This window comes from Sceloporus undulatus, chromosome 2, assembly GCF_019175285.1.
Source record: "Sceloporus undulatus isolate JIND9_A2432 ecotype Alabama chromosome 2, SceUnd_v1.1, whole genome shotgun sequence".
Classification (NCBI taxonomy): Eukaryota; Metazoa; Chordata; class Lepidosauria; order Squamata; family Phrynosomatidae; genus Sceloporus; species Sceloporus undulatus.
This window is the reverse complement of record NC_056523.1, coordinates 147,199,330-147,220,794: the sequence shown is the minus strand read 5'-3', so window position 1 is coordinate 147,220,794 and position 21,465 is coordinate 147,199,330. Positions and strand designations below refer to the sequence as shown.

The 21,465-nt window shown below is 40.6% G+C and overlaps 1 protein-coding gene across 4 annotated transcripts in view; it reads right to left on the bottom strand.

Moving 5' to 3' along the window:
- The window catches only part of RPTOR (regulatory associated protein of MTOR complex 1), a 562,842-nt gene that overhangs the window by 380,322 nt on the left and 161,055 nt on the right, over nucleotides 1-21,465 (bottom strand). For all 4 annotated transcript variants that reach the window (XM_042455637.1, XM_042455638.1, XM_042455639.1 and 1 more), the window contains exons 4-5: nucleotides 10,930-11,088; nucleotides 4,323-4,469 (exon numbers count right to left, since the gene is read on the bottom strand). In XM_042455637.1, the coding sequence (XP_042311571.1) occupies nucleotides 4,323-4,469; nucleotides 10,930-11,088 (306 nt within the window). The remainder of the gene's footprint in view (nucleotides 1-4,322; nucleotides 4,470-10,929; nucleotides 11,089-21,465) is intronic.

Genomic DNA, 21,465 nt, shown 5'->3' with positions numbered 1-21,465 from the left:
AAATTTCCTTCCCCAGGCCTGGGGAACCTATCACCAGTACTTCCGTTTTCTCTGGATTCAGACTGAGTTTGTTTTCCCTCATCCAGCCAATTACTGACTCCAAGCAGGCATTCAGAGGAGAGATGCCATCCTTAGTCGCTGCATCAGTCGGAGACACAGAGAAATATATTTGGGTGTCATCAGTGTACTGATAACACCGCGCCCCGTGTCTCCGGATGATCTCTCCCAGCGGTTTCATGTAAATTTTGAACAAAGTGGGGGACAAAATAGCTCCCTGAGGGACAGCAGATGTCAGTTCCCTCTTAGAAGAGCAAGTGTCCCCCAACTGCACCATCTGGAATCTGCCTGAGAGATAGGATCGGAACCATTGGAGCGCAATGCCCCCGATACCCAATTCCCTCAGGCATTCCAGAAGGATACCATGGTCTATGGTATCGAAAGCCACTGAGATGTCCAAAAGCACCAACCAGGTCACACTTCCCCTGTCGATGCCCTGATGGAGATTGTCGACTAAGGCAACCATGGCAGTCTCAACTCCATATCCCACTCTGAAGCCAGTTTGAAATGGGTCCAATAGTGCTGCAATCCCTAACCCGTTGGATAAGTAGGGGCTTCCTGTAATTTAGAATTTGTTTAAATATTTATATTGTTTTATATATTTGCTCCCATCAGATAAAATGAGAAACAAAAAAATAAATAAATAAGAAAACAAGAACCAAGAACCAAGAAAGAAAGATTTTGGATTCCCCTCCAAGACTCTATATAGAAATTAAGAAAAATGGACCCAAAGGATAAACTATCCTAAGAACACAGGCGAATGCTTCTGAAAATATGGTTTCCTAGAACACACTGGGTAATTCCACCATGAAATGTCCAGCTACTACAACTTTTGCAGAGCACAACATAGGTCTCTTTAGGTAACATAATAGCTTTCCAGCGTTTTCCATACTGTACTATTCCTCCCTACTTAAAATGTATGCATTCCTGCCCTTCTTTTTTCCTATAATGTAATCCCTCCAGCACCCAATATATACTGGCTTTCTTTTCTTTTCATATTTCCAATTTTGCTCTGAATGTTAAGATAACCGAGAAAACTGTATAACTTAAAATGGCTGCAATTGTTATGGAAGGAAAGTGGCTTGACGTTAGCAAATTAAACTTGAAAAGCCGAGAGCAGTTTAGTGGTGTCCCTAGTGTTGGTATCACTTAGTACAGGTGCCTGATGCTGCTGAAGGGAAGGGCCCACCAGCTGCTCAAATGCCCATCCAGGACTGATAGGGAGGTGGGCAAGTGAGGTACCAGGGAAAGCAGGAGGGGTGCATGTGTGTGTGAACTTTCCCCTCCTTCTCCTGTGCCTTGACCAGTAAGTCAGCCAAGGCACTGGGGAAGGTGGGGGAGTTGCATGCATGCATGTGTGTGTGCTTGCCCATCCTTACTTCCTTAGCCACCATACCTTGGAAGGATTTCAGCTTTGCAACTAAAGAACAAAAACCAATACACTTACCATATGAGAACTGCAGAATCAGAAAGAGGTGTAAAGAAATTTCATAAAACTAGCTCATTTAATACTTAGTTGCTTAATTTTATAATGTCAATGTTTTGCCCCAGATAATCATCCACACAGGAGCTATTTGAAAGACCCTAAGCTAAATGACCCTAAGATAATAATGATTTAAAGGCATACAAGAAGTCAATATTTGTGTGAATTGAGAGAAAGTGTTCTCAGGTGTCACAAAATCAGCTACATATTGAGGCTAGCTACCTTTTCTCTGTGATATGCAGACTAAAATTCAAGACATCATTTTATTTTATTTTAATAAAACAAGTTTATTAAATTAAGATCTATTTCGTGGACTTTAAGAATCTCCCAGTGCCCACATGGTCAGAAAAAGTAGCCTGCATCAATACCCTTACATACCATCTGAACTGAGGACACCTGTCATGAATGGGGGTTCCCTCTTCCCCATCCACGTGAGGACTACTCCCAGACAACAAAGGGTTAAGTTGGGGGGAGGTACATGCTAATGAGAGTGACATCATATTCTAATGAAAGGTTACATCACAGCTGATGAAATGCCCAATGGGCCAATCAGGTGGGTAGGATCGCGAACATCTAGACGTTTTCCAAATAAAGGTTTTAAAAGAACTTTCCAATCATGAGGTTTTCGAGTCTTCTTTTGTCTGCCTGTCCAGCTGTTGAACCGTGTGCTCAGAGGCAGGCCTAGTCAGAGCTGAGGCTATGGAGGCCAAGCTCCCACCTATCCAGAAACATCAAGGACTGCATATCCTATCTGACTGTGAGTAGGTAGAAATGGATTAGCTAGAGTGGTTAGGCCTTTTCTGTTTATTTTATCTGGCTTAACTGAAATTATTGTATTTTCTGTAACTACATTTCTCTGCCTGTGGGACAAGGAGGTCCTACATGTAAATGAAACCTTTGCTCTAGAATTCCTTAGTTAGAATAAAAACTTTCTTTCAAAGTACCTGCTTTTCCTGACACTCCTTTTTCATGTGCATTTAGCTTGGTTGTTGTTTGCTTAAGTTAGCAAAGGTAAAACTAGAACTTCCTTAGAAAGTCCTAGTGTGTGCTACAGAATCCATTACATTAGGTGGTAGCAACCTGAATAGATGATCTCAGGAGGTTCCCTTTAGCTCAGAAGGAGTGGAGAAGGGTGACCTAGGAGACCAGGTAAATCAGGAATCTGCTGTGGCAAAGGGCCAAACCAGGGTGTCTGTATTTGGTGGCTGGCCCAGAGATCGTCACAACAACAAACACAAAATCTTGACAAAATCCATGCCTATGACAAACATCAACTTTTTTTTCACTCCTGTATGATTTTTAACACCTCTGCCTAATGAAGAATCCAGTGGAGTTTTGAAAGCTTGCAAATTAGAAATGAATAATCTTGATTAGAATTTTGTTCAAGATGATCAAACTGAAGTGTCTGCTTTCATCACTGCTCATTGGACTCAATTCAGCAGTAAGCAGTAAGCCTGACTTTGCACTTTCTTAGAAAATACAACAATGTTAGGAAAGATAGAGAAAGAGACAAAGCCCACATGCTACATGGATATAGACTCAATCAAGAAGCAGGCCTGAAATTACAGGACCTAAGCACAGTAGTGGAGGATAGGGATGCCTGGTGATGTCTCACCACCGGGTTGCTGAGTGAGGGTCAACTAGAGAGCAGTTAACAATATTTGCATTGAAAGTGAAGGTTTACAAAATAAAAAGAGCATCATTTCTAATAATATGTCTCTGGTTGTTAGAAAGTAGAAAGAAAACATCCTACCAAAGTCTGTTTCAAAAGGTGCAAGTGAAAGCATTTTAAATTTAATGCTTTCATCTTTTAATACTGACATTTATGGCAAGAAATTCAATATTAAAATCACAAAATGTCCTCTTTCGTTAACACTTAAGACATTTGTTCATGCTGCAAAATTAATCACAACAGCAAGTTTCTGCTTTGTAACTCTTTCAAAACACTTAATTTAGTAACTGTATATTTGATTTAAGGAAGAAGAAGCAGTAACAATTTCTATATGGACCACAGTGCACAGTGGACCAACTTCACCCTTGTATTCATCTCTGGATACAAACAAATTCTATCAATATTCCCACGCAATTAACAACAATATTGATGATCTATACCAATGGTGGCAAACAGAACCAGAAGATTAAATTGAAATGGGAAGGTGTTTATAAAATTATCCAACCTGAACTCTCTGCATTTGTTACCAGTTACATCTTTCTTAACTGAAAGCCTATACAGTGGTACCCCGGGTTACGAATTTAATTCGTTCCGCCGCCGCGTTCGTAACCCGAAAGCTTTCGCAAGCCGAAAAAGCCATAGGCGCTAATAGCAAAAGCCACGATTTTGTGCGAAAAAGCGCCAAAAAGCACCAAAAATTTTTTCGTAACCCGAAATAACCTTCGTAATCCGGAACAGTTTTTTTCTATGGATTTTTTTCGTAACCCGGAAATTTCGTAAGGCGGCGCATTCGTATCCCGGGGTAACACTGTACAGACAGGCCAAAATAAAGCTGCTTCGGGTCACTTTGGAGGTATGCTGTTTAAATGATGCATGCATCCTAAGAGGCCAGAAGCTGCGCCAAATCCATGCTCCAGTCCTTAGGACTGGATCGCAGCTTTGGTGCAGCTTCTGGCCTCTTAAGATGCATGTGTCAATTAAACAGCATACCTACAAAGAGACCCAAAGCAGCTTTATTTTGGCCTGTCTGTACGGGCCCAAAGTAAAGAAGTGGGTTTTTTCCCCTCTCCCAATGACCCATTACCCCATTTCTTGTGTGAGAAATCTTACCTCCAGCTCTTGCTCCCTCTGCAGAGCAAACTGTTTGAAAGATTTGACAATAAGTCCAGCGTTTGAGCAGTCATAAACGAAAATCGAGGGACTGCCCATCCACGTCTGCAGATCATATATAGATAATGGGATGTACTGAGTATAGTTCTGCAAAATAAAATAAAAGCATGTGCATTATATTTTTCAGTATAAAACTGTTAATGGCAGGCCTTTGCCTAGACAACATTTTTGTTTGGTTCACATTTGAATACAAAATGACTTAATTCATCCTTCCTGCATTAATTAAATAAGCTTCTGCAATTTTCCACTGCTTTAATACTTTCCAAATTCTGCACAACATACTTCTCAAATGTTGCTATGTTGTTCTCTGACCACAAACATGCATACAAAAATGTGTACTTCCAGGAGAAACTGTATGTGAAAACTTATACACATTTTTGTGCAGTCTATTAAAAAAAAACAATTTTCAAATTGTTATAGAAATGGAACAGAATGAACTTGTGCTTGATAACACGGAAACATTACATAAAGTGAAACAGCAGATCTATTATCCATCCCTACTTTCATGAGGTATATACAGTAGAAGTGAACACGTTGTGTTCAAGTTCCACATACATTTTATAAACAATTCCAAACATAATGAAAATAAAGGCATAATGAACCATAATAAAAATAAAGGTTGCAATGGCTATGCTATAATTTACCACCCATAAAGTCACCCAAGGATTTCTTTATACACCACAAATTTACTGAAATGTACTCTAAAGTCTGTTATTCCAACCTTTGATAATATAAATATAAATATACCTGTAATGGTCATACTGAACAAAACTTATGGAAACAGTCATGTCCAAATGGACACAGAAAATAAGATTAAGTATGATTCTACCAAACTATTAAGGGCACATGCAGTAATTATGTAAATTAGACTAAAATACTTTCTGTTGCTAGTTGCTAACACAGGAGACATGCCACACCTTTTGTAGTGTGGGAAATAAGTTCATACATAAACAACTTTCACACTGGGAAAGGACTACTGTCTGGATCATTAGTTGTTTACTGCTCTGAGAATGGCAGCTCTGAAAAACACCATTACAGGCACAGCCACAAGAGAATAGTGGAATAATCAATCACAAATGTCTCTTGCAAACTCAGTACTGTATAGCAAAGTATGGCAACTACACAAGAGTACTCAACTTGTACAACTCTCATTTGTTTTAAACAGTTCTGTGTGGAATGTACACCTGGTAGATTGCACATTTTGGACAATTAATGATTAGATTTCCACTGAACATTAAACATGAGGACAGATTGTGGCCTTAGGCAAGTAAATGAAACACTCCCAACAGCCTCTGATGCTATTATTACATCTCTTCTAAAGTTGTTTAAAACCTATCAGAAACAGATCTCTTTCATAAAGCATGAAATGGTTCCCAGTTCTCTCTCTATATATATAAACACACACACACACACACACAGCTTAGTTTAAGCCTAAATTCTAGCAGAATTCCATTAGCTATCAGGGCTTGCTTCCCCTCCCGTCTCCAAGTTTACATGCCTTCTGAAAGCATTCACTGCAGATTTCCCAGACCAGGACATTCTGAGTGTGCAGAACATGGGTGCAAATTGGAAAGGGAATTGACCTCCTCCCCATTCTGCTGATGGAAGCAGTTCTTTCAGTAGAATAAACATGCTTGATACCACCAGTATTTTCAAAATTATGTGCAGCTATAATACTTCTGAATTGTTTGTCTACTTCCTGAGTGATTGGAAAAGGGAATGAAAAGAATAATTTGGGGAGGAAGAGGTATCTTTTCACAGTATTCTGTGCTGTTGTTCTCAGTATACTGTATCTTTTTCTTTCAAATATAAGCCAGTGACAGTCACATGAACTGTAAAAGCAGAAGAAGAATTCAGAGAGTTCCTGAATCCTGCTTCTGACAAAAACTTCGTGACTTAATAGAAATATAATAAATACAGGAAACAATGGAGGGGGGAGAATGCCCATCCTTTGGTTCCATCAAGTCCATTAGCATTTCACTAGCTGTTTGCCTTTGTTTGTCAAACTGCAAAGTAAAATTAAAATACTGAAAATCTTCAAAGGAATGGCAAATCATTTTTTATGCTGCACTATAACATCAAACTACTGCAGTTAAGGTGCATATAGAGGGGTGGAAGACATACTGGTAAATGTTTTCCAACTCCTCATTAAGGTATTCTTGCACATATGTCCCTCCTACAAGTTAATATTCTGGTAGTGGTGGGAATGGTGGTTGTGTGCCTTCAAGAACAACAGGGAAACATTTGTTAGAGTGCCCTAGGGTGAGACTGACAACAACTCACCAAAGGACATTTATGTCAACAGCTCCAACCCTCTGGAATAAACTTCCAGACGAAATCCAGCACTGTTCCACCTTGGATGCCTTTAAGAAGGCCTTGAAGACTCATTTATTTCAGTTGGCATACCCTCCTGACCCCTTGTAGAATGCTATTCCCTGATGGAAAGTTCATTTTAGGATTCGACTGATAGATTCTGTGACTGATAGATTTTATCTTGCTGTTTGTATGTAGATTTTAAAAAATTTTTATTGAATTGAATGCCTATTTATGATTATTGTGTTATATTGTTGTATACTTTTACATATTTTTTGAGAAGCTGTAAACCGCTTTGATCTGCTGGAAAAGCAGTATAAAAATAAAGTTGTTGTTGTTGTTGTTGTTGTTGTTATTATTATTATTATTATTCAAGTCTTTTTCAACTTAAGGCAACTCTAATATATACCTTTCTCAAGCTTTCTCTCGCAAGATTTATTCAGAAGGCATTTGCCTTCTTCTGAGCCTGAAAGAGTGTGACTTGCCCAAGGTCACCCAGTGGATTTCCATTCAAACACTGGTCTCCAAAGTTTTAGTCCAGTGCTCAAAATCATCACACCATGCTGGCTTTTATGGGCTGGAGTTCACTTTATCATGTTGAAGTGATGTACAAGATCCAAATAAGACAACAGTCTTTAAAGAAAATAGGTATGTTCGCCAATCATTTCCAACCCAAGGCAATGCAATCTTAGAACAGGAGGAGGAAGAGGAGAGCACATTGCAGTTGCCTCGCTAAATATACAGAGAAAAAACAGGTTTTCATCCCAAATAAGTGAACAGCGATGCATTGTAGATTATTTATTTATTAAGATCCTCTTTATCTGTCAACCTATATTAAACATCAAAAAGTAGGGTTGCTTCACAAAATAGCTCTGGAAGATTAAGCTAGCCACAAAAGCACTTATACCACAACATGTACAGCATGACAAGAATAATAAAAAATTAAAGAGGAAAAAAATACATATAGGAAAAAAGGGAAGAAAGGCACGTGTGTGCATGTGCACACTCTCTGAATATACTTTTAAATACCCAGACAAACTAATTTAATGATTAGCTTTCAAAGTGTCTCATTCAAACTGTGCCACACAATTATTTTAGTTGCACCCTTTCTGAAGCTCACCTCTCCCTGGTTAAACAAAGCAACAGAGATCTGGCTTTTTGACTGAAACAAATAATACTTCCTGAAGGGTTTATCCTTTTTAATCTATGTATCAGAATATACTAATCTTAATCTCGCATAAATATAGCACTACCAGAAAATACTGGGTGCTTAGACCTGAACAGACACAGTGAAAACTCACAGGTTTTCCACTAAAGGGCAAAGATAATTTGCCCAGACTCTGACAAGAAACAGCTATTCTACAGCTGAAAAGGTCACAATTAGAGTGCAAACATCAAGGGCATCTTAGGGACAACTACTTGTATGTTAATCCAATTGCTGCACACCCAAACCAGTTGTTGCACTGGCATTACACAGCAACTAGACCTCAATCTACTAACTAAGAAGGCCATGGGAGAAATGTACTTTCCCATAATTATGGCCTTCAAACAAGAAAAGTGGCATTTTTCTATAATTGAAACCTCAACATTTCCACTTATGCAGAACATTAAGGGTTTGTGAGTAGAGGACAAAAGCAATTTAAGCAGATTTCCATAATACATGAATATTTATTATTTGCAGTAAATCATGAATATTTATTATGCCCAAGCTTTTCTAGACTGGAGTTCACTTTATCATGAAGAAGTGGAGTTCAGTCCACAAAACCTTGGGCCATGATAAATGTATTGGTCTTGAAGCTGCTGCAAATTGCCTTATCATGTTTGCAGCAACAGATGATAGCGTAGTAACCCTTCTGGGTATGAATCCAGAGTAGACATTTCTGTCATTCCTGCAGCAAGACAAATGTTGCTTTAAAATTTATTAGATCTACAACCCCTTGCCAGAATCTAAGAATTCTTGTTGCTGTTAACTGTCATCTATTTCAATTTATCGCAACCCTATGAATGAGAGACCTCCAAGTCACTCTGTCATCAACAGCCTTACTCAGGTCTTGCAGATTAAGGGCCATTGACTCCTTCTTTAAGTCTATCCATCTGGAATGGGGTCTTCCTCTTTTGTTTTTACTGCCTTCTACCTCACCAAGCATCACTGTCTTTTCTAGGGAATCATTTCGTCTCATGCTATGTCCCAAGTATGATAGTCTTAATTATCTTGCCTTCTAGGGAGAATTGAGGCTTGATTTGTTGTAGGGTCTATTTATTTGTCTTTTTGGCAGGCCATAGTACTTCTAGAACTTTTTTTCAGCACTACATTTCAAATGAGATTATTCTTTTCTTATCAGTTTCTTTTTTAACCATCCAGCTTTCACAACCACACACAGAAATCAGAAATGCAATAGCATTTCTCTGTGGAAAGATTCTGGAGCAGATCATTAAACAGAGAGTCTGTGAACATCTAGAAGGCAATGCCATAATCACAAAAAGTCAACATGGGTTTCAGAGAAACAAGTCATGCCAGACAAACCTAATCTCTTTCTTTGATAAAATTACCAGCTTGGTAGATGAAGGGAATGCTGTGGATGTAGTACATCTTGATTTCACTAAGGCCTTTGACAAGGTTCCCCATGACATTCTTGCAAACAAGCTTGTAAAATGTGGGCTAGACAAAGGAACTGTTACATGGATCTGTAATTGGTTGACCGGCCGAACCCAATGGGTGCTCAACAATGGCTCCCAGTGGGGTCCCACAGGGCTCTGTCCTGGGCCCAGTGCTACTCAACATCTTTATCAATGACCTGGATGACAGAATTGGGAGCATACTTATCAAATTTGCAGATGACACCAAATTAGGGGGAATAGCTAATACCCCAGAGGACAGGATCAAGATTCAAAATGACCTGAATAGACTAGAAAGCTGGGCCAACGCTAACAAAATGAAATTCAACACGGAGAAATGTAAGGTATTGCACTTAGGGCGGAAAAATAAAATGCACAGATATAGGATGGGTGACACCTGGCTGAATGAAACTACGTGTGAAAGGGATCTAGGAGTCCAAGTAGACCACAAGTTAAACATGAGTGAACAGTGTGATGCGGCAGCTAAAAAGGCCAATGCTATTTTAGGCTGCATCAATAGAAGTATAGTGTCTAGATCAAGAGAAGTAATAGTGCCACTGTATTCTGCTTTAGTCAGGCCCCACTTGGAATATTGTGTCCAGTTCTGGGCACCACAATTCAAAAAGGACATTGAGAAACTGGAGCGTGTCCAAAGGAGGGCAACTAAAATGGTGAAGGGTCTAGAAACCGTGTCCTATGAGGAACGACTTAGGGAGCTGGGAATGTTTAGCCTGGAGAAAAGAAGGTTAAGAGGTGATATGATAGCCCTATTTAAATATCTGAAGGAATGTTATATTCAGGAAAGAGCAAGCTTGTTTTCTGCTGCTCCAGAGAACAGGATCCGGAACAATGGATCCAAGCTGCAGGAAAAGAGATTCCACCTCAACATTAGGAAGAACTTCCTGACAGTAAGGGCTGTTCGACAGTGGAACAAACTCCCTCGGAGTGTAGTGGAGTCTCCTTCTTTGGAGGTCTTTAAGCAGAGGCTGGATGGCCATATGTCGGGGATGCTTTGATTGAGATTTCCTGCATGGCAGAGGGTTGGACTGGATGGCCCTTGTGGTCTCTTGCAACCCTATGGTGGGTTACAGACCGCCAGAAAGTACGTGACAAGCGCGTACTAGGGTTAGGAAGGGGCGGTGCTTCCGCACCCCCCTAACCCTAGTACGCACTCCACACACACAAAATGGCGGCGGCCGTTCCACATGGTCGCCGCCATGATTACGTCACGACCGCACCGCCTCCACACAAGGTGGCGTGGTTGTGACGTATTGAGGCCGCGCCACAGCACATAGTGCACCTTTTCTCCGGCCCCGGAAGGAACGCGATTTCCACGCTCCTTCCTCGGAGCGTCCAGGAGACACGCGGTGTGGCAGCTGCAGCTCCCGGAAGCTGCAAGTGGCGGCGGCGGGAGAGCGCCGCTTCTCAGCGGTATGTAACCCGCCTATGATTCTATGACTGGACTATCTCAGTGTCTTCATTGTCTGATTTAAAGTTATGTAAATCACCATGCCATTGGATCACCTACCACTTCCTTCTATTGTTTTATTAGTTTTACTGACTTCCCAACAAATTTAAAGGAAAACTCTAAACTTATCTCTGTCTGCAAATTATTTACCTTGTTGAACACCCAGATTTCTCCATTCACGGTGGGCCTAGGGACACCATGTCCATTGTAGTGGAAAAGGACCCTCTCTTCCTTGGCATTTCGACGCAATGAAGTACACAGTTTTTTAACTTCATCCACTGTAGGATCAAGGCTCTGCTTGTACCGGGCCTGGTTGCAAGAGAGAGAGAGAGATAGAAGCAAAATGAATTTCCTAATTTCATATTTCCATATGCCTGAAAATTGAAAGTAATGCAAAATATTTCCACATGCACAGGAAGGAGGCACATGTTCCTTTATCTAAAACCTATCAATAAATAATATGGGTATATCGCTTTTAAAATAACTTTGTATGCCTCTCATCAACTCTCTTTGACACCAGTTTGCATTAAACAGCCAAATAAAACCAGATAACTTTAAAACATCCACTTGCTATAAAAGCATCTCTCTCTTCACAATGCATAAAGCCTCTTACAAATTATATTGGTGCCAAAGGAACTATCTGCAGTACTGAAATGTATACAGTTTAAAGCTAGAGATGCTGCAACAATTTAGACCTAGACAATAGATCATTAAATTTTCAAGAAGGCAAAGATCTTTGTTCAAAGGCTTGTTGTAAGTTAAGCCTCTAATTTGTTTATGAACTCAACAGCAGACCAAGACCAGAATACAAAAATCTACAGAGATTCATGAAAAAACTACTGAAGTTTTAAAACCCCTCTTCTTTTCCCCCTTCTTGACCCAGCTGAATACAACCCAAAGCCAGCATCCTCTCACCAACTGTGGCCAGCCAGATACTCTCCCAAACCTACAAGCAGTGCACAAAGGCAACTTGTTCATTGTCTACAGCACAGTGGCATCATGGGGTGGTGGGTGGGTGAGGGGGAGAAAATCAATGGGGAATACAACAAAACCATTTTCCTTCCCTAGAGAAATACCACCCCCCAAAGAAAGACAAGTACTATTTGGCTTGTCCTGCTCACAGATCTTTTCTGCAAAATCACCACTGACTGTGGATTCTCACATAATTTCATGTTTAACTCCCATGGGCATTTCTACAAGAAGGAAAAAGTAGTTTGTCTATATTGACTCATCTGAGAGCTCTTATACTGAACCCATTAGTTTCAGCATTGTTTGAGCCAACCCCATTAATATTTCTTTTAGTAAGACTGCTTTATACTTACAATGGGGGAAGCAAAAGACAGTTTAAGGCGCAAAATAAAAGCTACATGTACACAAATATATCCTGTCCAGTTTTACCATGTTGCACAATGCCCTTTCACACTATATTTTGTAAGCTACCAAAATGAACTACAGTATTTTACTACATTAGAAATGGTCCCAGATAGTAACCGTGCACTACCCACTTCGGATGCAGTGCTTCTAGAAGAGTAGGGCAGAAAGTTTGTACAATGATAATTTTTAGCATTTCTGGCTATTCAGTGAAAACTGTACCTTGCAGTGCAATATTTCACCCTGCTCATCTGTGTTTATGAGCAAGAGACAAGCAGCTGCAAGAAAGATGCTAAGGTTTGTCACTCAGTGATTTTGCTCACAGTATACTGCATCAATGCAAGAATTACCTTCTATCTCACTCTTGTATCTTACACTATTATGAAGGTGCTGATTTGCAAAATGCATGCCCTAAATCACATTCTGCCTGCTGGCACCTTTACAAGACACTATAACCAAGCCCTCAAGTGGTAGGAAATTTTTCAGTTCCCCTGTGTGGGAGGGAGGATTAGGGACAATTTCCTAGCTGGCATCTCCATCACACTCCCCTGGCATAAACTGAGCTCACAATAAATGGTAAATGGATACATTAAAAAGGAAAGTGTGTCCATCTAACAGAACTTTACACAGAATAAACGTATCACTTTCACATTTATAAATACAGGGAGCAGAGCACAGGCGAAAACAGAGAGCCTCTAAATGAGCAATTAAACACCCACCTGTCAGCCAAGGACTTTTAGCCTTACATTATTGAACAGTAGTATGATGCACAGTCAAACCAAATCTCTATTTGTTTTAGAGCAGAAACATGATGACAGGACTAACCAGCCATTTATTTTGGTTTTGAAAGAACTCATAATAAGTCCTTTGAGGGAAAAATAGAGGAGAAACAGGCAAGTGATTAGGACATTAGAAAATCTTGACAAAATTCAAACTTCTTCATGGTAGTATGGTCATACTGAGGACAAGAGTACTACCAAAACTTAAGCCATCAACATCATGAACTACAGCCAATTCAAATAAATAGTGTAATGCTAGACTGGGGAAAAATAAAACAAATAAAACTACAGATTGTGTTGAACGTGAAATCCACAGGTTTTTGCTACATCTTTGCCATGGAGCAGAGATGACCAAATAATGACAAATCATAACTCTCTTCCATGCCAGCATTCTCTGAAGATGCCAGCCACAGATGCTGGCAAAACATCAAGAATAAACTCTTCTAGAACATGGCCACATAGCCTGAAAACCCCACAAAAATCCATAACTGTTAAATTAACCTGAATGCACTCCAGCCAAGAGATAAGGATGTTATCACTTTGCTTGGCTAACTTGGTTCCAGTGTATTCTAAATATTTTCTGCCAGATGTAACATAACTTTAGGACCAGTGATGTTACTGGGTTGAGATATACACAACTGCGGGGGGTGGGGGCAGATTAGTCCAGTTTCTGAATTTTGTGCCTCATCTAAACTCCGTCTCCTTAAACCACAGATTCCTATGTCATAAGCACTGTCCCAAAAATATTATAGAATATCTCAGCCACACTAGTGTTCCATTACTCTTGAGGATTTCAACAGCAAATAGACACGCACATGGTTCATGATGACACCCTCCCAGTTTCCTTCACCTGCCCCACAATTCTAGAAAACACTAAAATAGTAGTAAAGAGACCTGAAAGCCACATGCTAGAAACCATTTCCTAACTCAGCCACTGAGGCATTGTATGTAGTATCACTGATCTGGATGTTGATGGAACGGCATTAACAGTAGAGGGCAGTAACTGTGTGCTATTCCCTAGTCTTTGTACCAAAAAGTTAGGAGTATCTTGAGCATGATGGTGCATTTTCATGACCATTTTAATCTATTGGCTTTGTCATTTCTATCTTGCTAGACATTTGTTTAATCCCTTCAGGTTTGAATTCATTTCCGTTTACAGCCATCATTCATTTCAGTGGTGACAAGCCCTGCTGTAACAAAGGGTATCCACTTTAGTATGTTTACATAAAGGTATTGCTGTTTGTGGGAACAAAAAACAGTAAGACTTGCAGCACCTTAATGCTTAAACAATCCAAAAACTGTTTGTAAACCAAAAGACCATTTTATAAGATTCATGAACTTCTGGCATGTATTGCATGTAAAAAGAGATGTGTGATAGTTTTAGAGCAAGCTTTACTGATTAAGGTCCATAACACACTGCAGAAATAATCCAGTTTTGAGACCACTTTAACTGCCTTGGTTCAATGCTAAGGAATTGTGGAAATTGTAATTTTGTGAGTCATTTAGCTTTCTCTGTCAAAGAACTCTGGTGCCATAATCAACTACAGTGGTACCCCGGGATACGAATGCGCCGCCTTACGAAATTTCCGGGTTACGAAAAAAATCCATTTAAAAAAACTGTTCCGGGTTACGAAGGTTATTTCGGGTTACAAAAAAATTTTTGGTGCTTTTCGGCGCTATTTCGCACGAAATCGCGGCTTTTCCCCATTAGCGCCTATGGCTTTTTCGCCTTACGAAGATTTTCGGGTTACGAAAGCGGCGGCGGAACGAATTAATTTCGTAACCCGGGGTACCCCTGTACAATCCCCAGGATTTCCTAGCTTTGAGTTAGTGCAGTTAAAATGGTCCCAAACTGCATTATTTCTGCAGTGTGTTTTGGTGCTAAGTGTTCTTTAGTTTCATCTTCTGGTAAAAGAATGAATGCTGATCATTAACTAGAAGTGTTTTCTAAAATTATTTAATCACATTAATTTGGTCTATCTATTGAATCAATGAGCAGCTGTAGTATCTGAAGCTTCTCTGGAAGAGGCATTTTAAAGAAAAAAGGGGAGTTGGCTGTATTTTGTACTATTTATCCATCCTCTGTAAATTAAAGAGAACTCAAAAAGAGGAGGGAAAGCAATACGAAAAGCATAGTTTGGTATGTTTGATTCAGGGTTATTTCTCTCTCCCCCAGATGCTATCCTGTCAAAAGTAGTTCTCTGAAATAGTGTCCGCAGCTGTTGTTCCATTTTAAACAAAACAAATATTGGACAAACAGTAAATCAGGGTTGAAGATTCCATGTAAGAGATAAAATAAAATAAATCCATTTTCATCTCATGAAACTGCCATTCAAAGTTTTCTCTCTGTTCAAATGAATGTTCTCTTCTCCTGCAAGCCATTTTGACTTCTCTGTACTTCAACAACAGTCAAACCTATTTCCTGCAAGTATTTCCCATTCGTCTCCCAGTTCCAATTCATCTCTCTTTCAACCATTCAAATCAGATATGGATTATGAGATATATTTAAGGAGAAAGGAGATTAAATTTAACTCAATGCATAGAATAAACTGCACACACACTTATAAGATTTGTCATTAGAATTTCTCAATGTATTATCTTATTTTTAATTGCACCCCTCCTTAAATGAACTGAGAGGTTTACATTTATCTTCACAACAATTAGCTGAGGCAAATTCTATGGAAAGATGTTCCAAGGTGGCAACATGGTCTAATTAGTATTAGAACCTAGGCTTCCCAAACCCAATTACACACCACTGGCATTGTAAAATAGCCCAAATACCTTTGAATTTATCATGCATCTCACATTGGGTGTTCCTAGTTATCGATGTCTCTTGTACGCAATGTCGCCCTTGATATAAAATCTGAATAATGCTTCAGATGTACTACCACCAGGCAGAGCAATTGTAAAGGGGGCAGGAGCCATTTCTCCCCCTTTCCCTCTACGAACAACAATGCTGACCCTGTTGTGATCAGAGGTGGTGTCACATTATTTCCAGTTTCATTTTCAGCCACTTTTTTCAAGTGTGTCTGTATGTGTGTTTGGGATGTCATGTGGGATTTGAGTTTTGTTGATGTTTTGAGCCCTTTGGGGCTCTTTACAGTGAAAATCCACCACTGTCCTAAAGACTATATAAAATATTTTGAATACAAATTGAATGCCTCCTAAGAACTTTCAGCAAGATGTAAATAGGAGTTTTCCCCCCTAGGATTTCTAGGTCCCAATCTGTTGCCAAAAAGCAAAACAAACCTTTATTGAAGGACATTTATTTCTATTTTTATTCCTTAGTAATACTGCTTGGTGAAAATGCTTTAAACATTTTTCAGAGCATAGCACTGGAAACTACATCTGTGTAGCTGTCTATTTTTCCTATTGACTCTAAAGGTTCTTTCTTCCCTCCAATACTACACACATTTTCAGAAGAAAGGATAAATTAGTGCTAAATCCTGTAATCTAGAAAAGAAGAATGCTTACTGCATATGCTCATCTACTCAAACCCTTGCCATATACATCATAAAAGTCCATCCTGACAATGAGGTATGGGATGCCCTGAATCTCTTTCTGAGTCAATGAATCTCAATCCAAACAAGATGAGGAGGTACTCTTGGCAGATGACTTATCTGTTCAGTTGAGTAGTGTTCAGTCTGTTCTAGATTAAGTAGTATTCCCTGAATGATCAGATGCATAGTTCAGAATGCTGCTGGATCCATCATTGTTGCTTTAGGAATAGATGACATCAGTAGCTACAATGTAAGCTAACATACCAGTTGTAACTCGATTGGACAGAGATAGCCAGGCAGCAGTTGTCCAAACCCCTGTAGTCTACCAGGATGGATCACTCCAATGGAGTATAAGTGAGTCTACTTTTCAGAACAACTTCAGTTAGTTCAGCGATCTCAGTTATTCCAAAATGGGCTGGTTCCTTGGTTACTTGCTGGGAATGGTTGATAAGCCCATATGACACGAGTGCTTGATCAGCAGCAGCAACTCCCAAATGTTTCTGGACTCAGTTCCAAACATTAATGTCAACCTTGAAGGCTTAAACATCTTATGGTCAGATTGTATAAAGGAGTTTCTCCTCCCATGACCTTTAGAGGCCCTTTTCTGGGTGTCCTGCCAACTAATATAGGTGAGTGGTTACTAGAGAAGGCTTTTTTAGTTAAAGCACTCTGTTTATGGAATACCCTCTCACTTGACACTTTGGCCCCATACAAACAGGCCAAAATAAAGCTGCTTCAGATCACTTTGTAGTTATGATGCATACATATCAAGAGTCTGGAAGCCACACCAAAGCCACAATCCAGTCCTAAGAACTGGAGCACAGCTTTGGCACAGCTTCTGGACTCTTAGTACGAATGCATCATTTAAACAGCAGACCTCAAAAGTGACCCGAAGCAGCTTTATTTTGGCCTGTCTATATGGGGCCATTATTACCTTTTTTGTGTAAGATAAAGAATTTTTTCTTCTCTTACTAATGTCATTTCACTTTTAGTTCATTTAAAATTATTTCAGGCTGCCTTTATCAGAGAAATCTTTTAGATTTTAAACTTTGTGATCTAAATGTTCCAGCTTTTAAAGCTCTTTACTGCAGTAACTTATTCTTAACTTGTCATTAAAGGTGGCCATATCCTTTATTCCACCCTTTTTATACTGCAACAAAGAAATAATGCTATCTTTTGGGGATTTATATTGTTTCTAACCTGTCCTCAGCCACCTTAAGAACTGTCTGTTATAGGGCAGCATATAAACATCTTGAATACTGTACAAAAATCCCATCTCCCCGGGCAGGTGAGTGGGGTGACCAACAACAGATCACTCAGTTCCTTCCTCTGCCAATGTGTCTGGTCCTCATACTATCTGAAGACAAAATGAAGCGCTTTCCTTTGCAGCCAAAACAGAGAACAGATCAGCTGGCTGAGGAGGAAAAGTCCCTCCTGGGACAGCCTGCTGAATTTCTCTGCTAGACAACAGGAGGTAAAGTTTCTTCCTGTATGTCCATTATAGAAATGTGTTAGCTCAGTGGTGAAGGTAGAGACTGCTTTGTCCCTTTGCCATCAGCCAACCACGTTTCTGTACTTGGAATACAGGATGCAAAGTCCAGTCCTGCACAGCCAGCAATAGAAAAGCAAACAAACAGACTGGTGGTGATGGGACAGAGAAGTCTGTACATCTTCCACAAACTGCTGCTTTTCTGACCTGCAAAAGGAGAGATGGCAAATGAGTGGTGAAGTACTGTGCCCATCCACTACTACCCTTACCAGCAAAAGCAAGGGAGTACTTTTCTTTCCAGGTTGCTAACTTTAGGGGCTAATTTAACAAGCTGGCTGAGTGCCAAATGAATGTACTTCTTTAACACTGTCAAGAACCGAGGGAAACCATTTCTTACCAACTATAGGCTACAAACCACACATAGATTCCAACTTAAAGGGAACATTTTCAATTTGCAGGGGAGAGGGGGGTTCCAAAATTCTTACCAAAGAACCATTTCAGGGATAAAAATGTTTGTTTTATTTCCAAAATAATTTCATTTCTTTCAGCATTCTAGGACAAATACAAGAAATGAATTTTTCCCCATCTATGAAAGCTAGTGAAAGATAGTCTGTCGCACAGACTTGGGAAGTTAGCATACACCTAATATCCTGAGTTAAATTTTGCCATTATGTCAATTGCCTATGCATGTTTCTATAAGTAAAGAACTTAGGCCTCCAGCTAAAAAGCAGGGATGTATGGCGGGTTACAGACGGGCAAAAAGGGGTGTGTTCATGACGTCATGAAGGTGTAGCCTTCAGACAGCCCTTACCTGAATGCCGTCATGAACACGCCGCCCGCACGCCCCAAGCGGGAAGAAGTGGCATTAAAAAGGTGCCGCTTTTCCCCGCTTCTTTTCTATATACTGCGCATCTCCATCTATAAGCTGCTGCACCGGTACGCCAGAATTGTTACACCGCTAATTTAAGTTCCCCATTTAAAAGCTCCGTGTCTGCTGCGTCGCATAATGAGTCGGGGTCCTGGAACATGCGCAGTTTGCACCGAGGCTCTAATTAGAGCGTCAGATGCCATGCAGATGTGGAAGCTGCAGCACAGCTGCACTCTATTTTAATGCTCGTAACCCTAACCCTAGAGCAACATGTATGCATGCGTTGCTAGAATGTGGAAAGTTTGGACTTTAAAGTGAACCCCTACACACATTCCTGTGCCATTTTCACCTAACAATAAAAAAACGCTAAAACTTTAAATATTTACATATGTACAAGGGAGGTGATGGGGGATGGCAGGGGGACAGTGGTGGCAGCGGCGACAGCTGTGGCTGTGCATTGCAGATTCAGCAAGAGCACGGGGACCAAAGGAGAGGAGGCATCCATGATGCTGGTGACACTAGGAACGTGCAAGCGGACAAGGATGCCAACACCAGCTGATCACCAGCTGGCAGGAGACCACCATTGTTCTTGGGTAGGGCGGGGGGAACAGTTTAAAGGGGCCTGGGTGCTTTAAATGTGCACATATGCTTTCTGCTGCCGGTGCTGACTGCCACAGCTGCGCAGCTGCGCATCCGCCAGCCGGCAAAATAAAAAAAAAGCTGCATTTTTGGCCGCTCGTGCGGAAGCTGCCTCTCTCTTTGCAGCGTCCTGCAAGGTGGCGGTATGGAAGCTATGGGTCAGAAATGGCCCCAGGTGAGGCGTCTTCACTGCCCCCCGTGAGGAAGCCCCATCCACCTTAGCTACGCCTCCGGGGCGGGCAGTCTGGAGGCTCCGTATTCAGCAGAATACACCTTCAAGACGTCTTCCCCTGCCCGTCTGTAACCCGCCTATATCTTCATTCCCCTCATCCCAGAGAATGATCAAGGCAAATAATTAATCTCATTCCTGTGTAACTTTAAAAAGCATATTTGTTTTATTTGCCTCAATTAGAAATTCTGCAATTTATTATAGAAAAGCAATGCAGAATATACCTTTGCACAACATACATGATAAATTCTACATAAACTTGTGTCTTTGCCAAAGCATTCCTTTTTCTGCTTGTATTTTGCACCTTACTCTAAACATGATAAAAAAAATAGCACAGTATCAACTACAAAATCGATGCAAATTGCAACATTTGTATAGCCTTCCTCTGCAGATTATGGAAAAGTTCTCAGGAGGAGAAAACCCTGTGTTCTTTTTCTTGAACTTTTTTCCCGCTAACTTTTGAGAAGGCACAGCTTTCCTCAGTCATATTTCTTGCAACATCAAGATGATGAAATTTGTCAAAGGCGCTTTCCAGACCGCCCAAAAAGGTGGTCTGCCGGCACCCTCATTTGCTGCGCAGAGCAGCCTCAGCAGCCCAACCATGCGGCTGCTCCGGCGCAGCAAAAAGAAGCCACATAAAGCAGCTTCTTTTTGGGCGCCATTATGATGCTGCAAAGCGCCAATGGCACACTTGCGGCATCATATTGGCAACAAGACGTGTGGACGCTAAGCGTCCGCTACGTCAAGATGGTGGTGCCCATGTAGAATGAGTGCCACCATTTTGTACATGCTTGGCACGTACTAGGGTTGGGGCGTCCGGAAAGGATGCTCCCTTCTAACCCTAGTACGTGCCAAGCACGTAATTTTTGCCCATGCAGAACGGGCCAAAGATTACTTTTTTCAAAATATTCTTTATAGGCCCATCAGAGAGTAGCCTCACATACGTAGTTAAAAGTCTTCAGCTGGGAACGGCTCCATTAAGCTGACCCTTGTGTCGCTAGGAATGTGGAAAGATAAACGGCTGATTCCAGACTCAGCTACTGCTGTTCATCTATTGCTACTTACTAAATCATTAGCTTACTTCAGCAGTCAGAACAAGTTCTGAAATTGTAACTTTCTTCTTTATTTACGTGGATTCCAATACCATGCCTAGCATATGTTGTCAGCAAGTTCAATTACTTAATGTGTAGTTGGTGTGGATTCATTCTAGGAAGTTAAGAATAACATAGTGTATCTATCTTACTCTTCAGACCGAAATCTCTAATATAGTTGGCCCTTCAGATCCATGAATTCAATCATTTGTGGGTCATCATGCCCCATATTATTAAATGCTGGTGATGTGAATGTAGACGTGCTGATGTGTGCGTGTTTGAACTATTGCTATTTAATAATATGAGGAACAATTATTCGTGTTTTTTCACATCCACAGGAGGGAGACCTGGAACCAAACCGCTACAGATCCCAAGGGCCAACTGTATATGCGGCAGAGTGCTACTAATCTGAAATCACAATCACCATCGGGACTGCCCTGAAGGGACAGAGCCCTCCCTCCACGGCCAACTGTCATCGTTCAGCCTGGAGGGAGTGAGAGGGTGGGTCCAACACCATCGGGACTGCCCTGAAGGGACAGAGCCCTCCCTCCACAGCCAACTGTCATCATCCAGCCTGGAGGGAGTGAGGGGGTGGATAGGGGCTAATTTTGTATTGCAATTTTTATTGTACACCGCTATGATCATTGCGGAATAGCGGTCTATAAATAAAACATATTATTATTATTATTATTATTATTATTATTATTATTATTATTATTA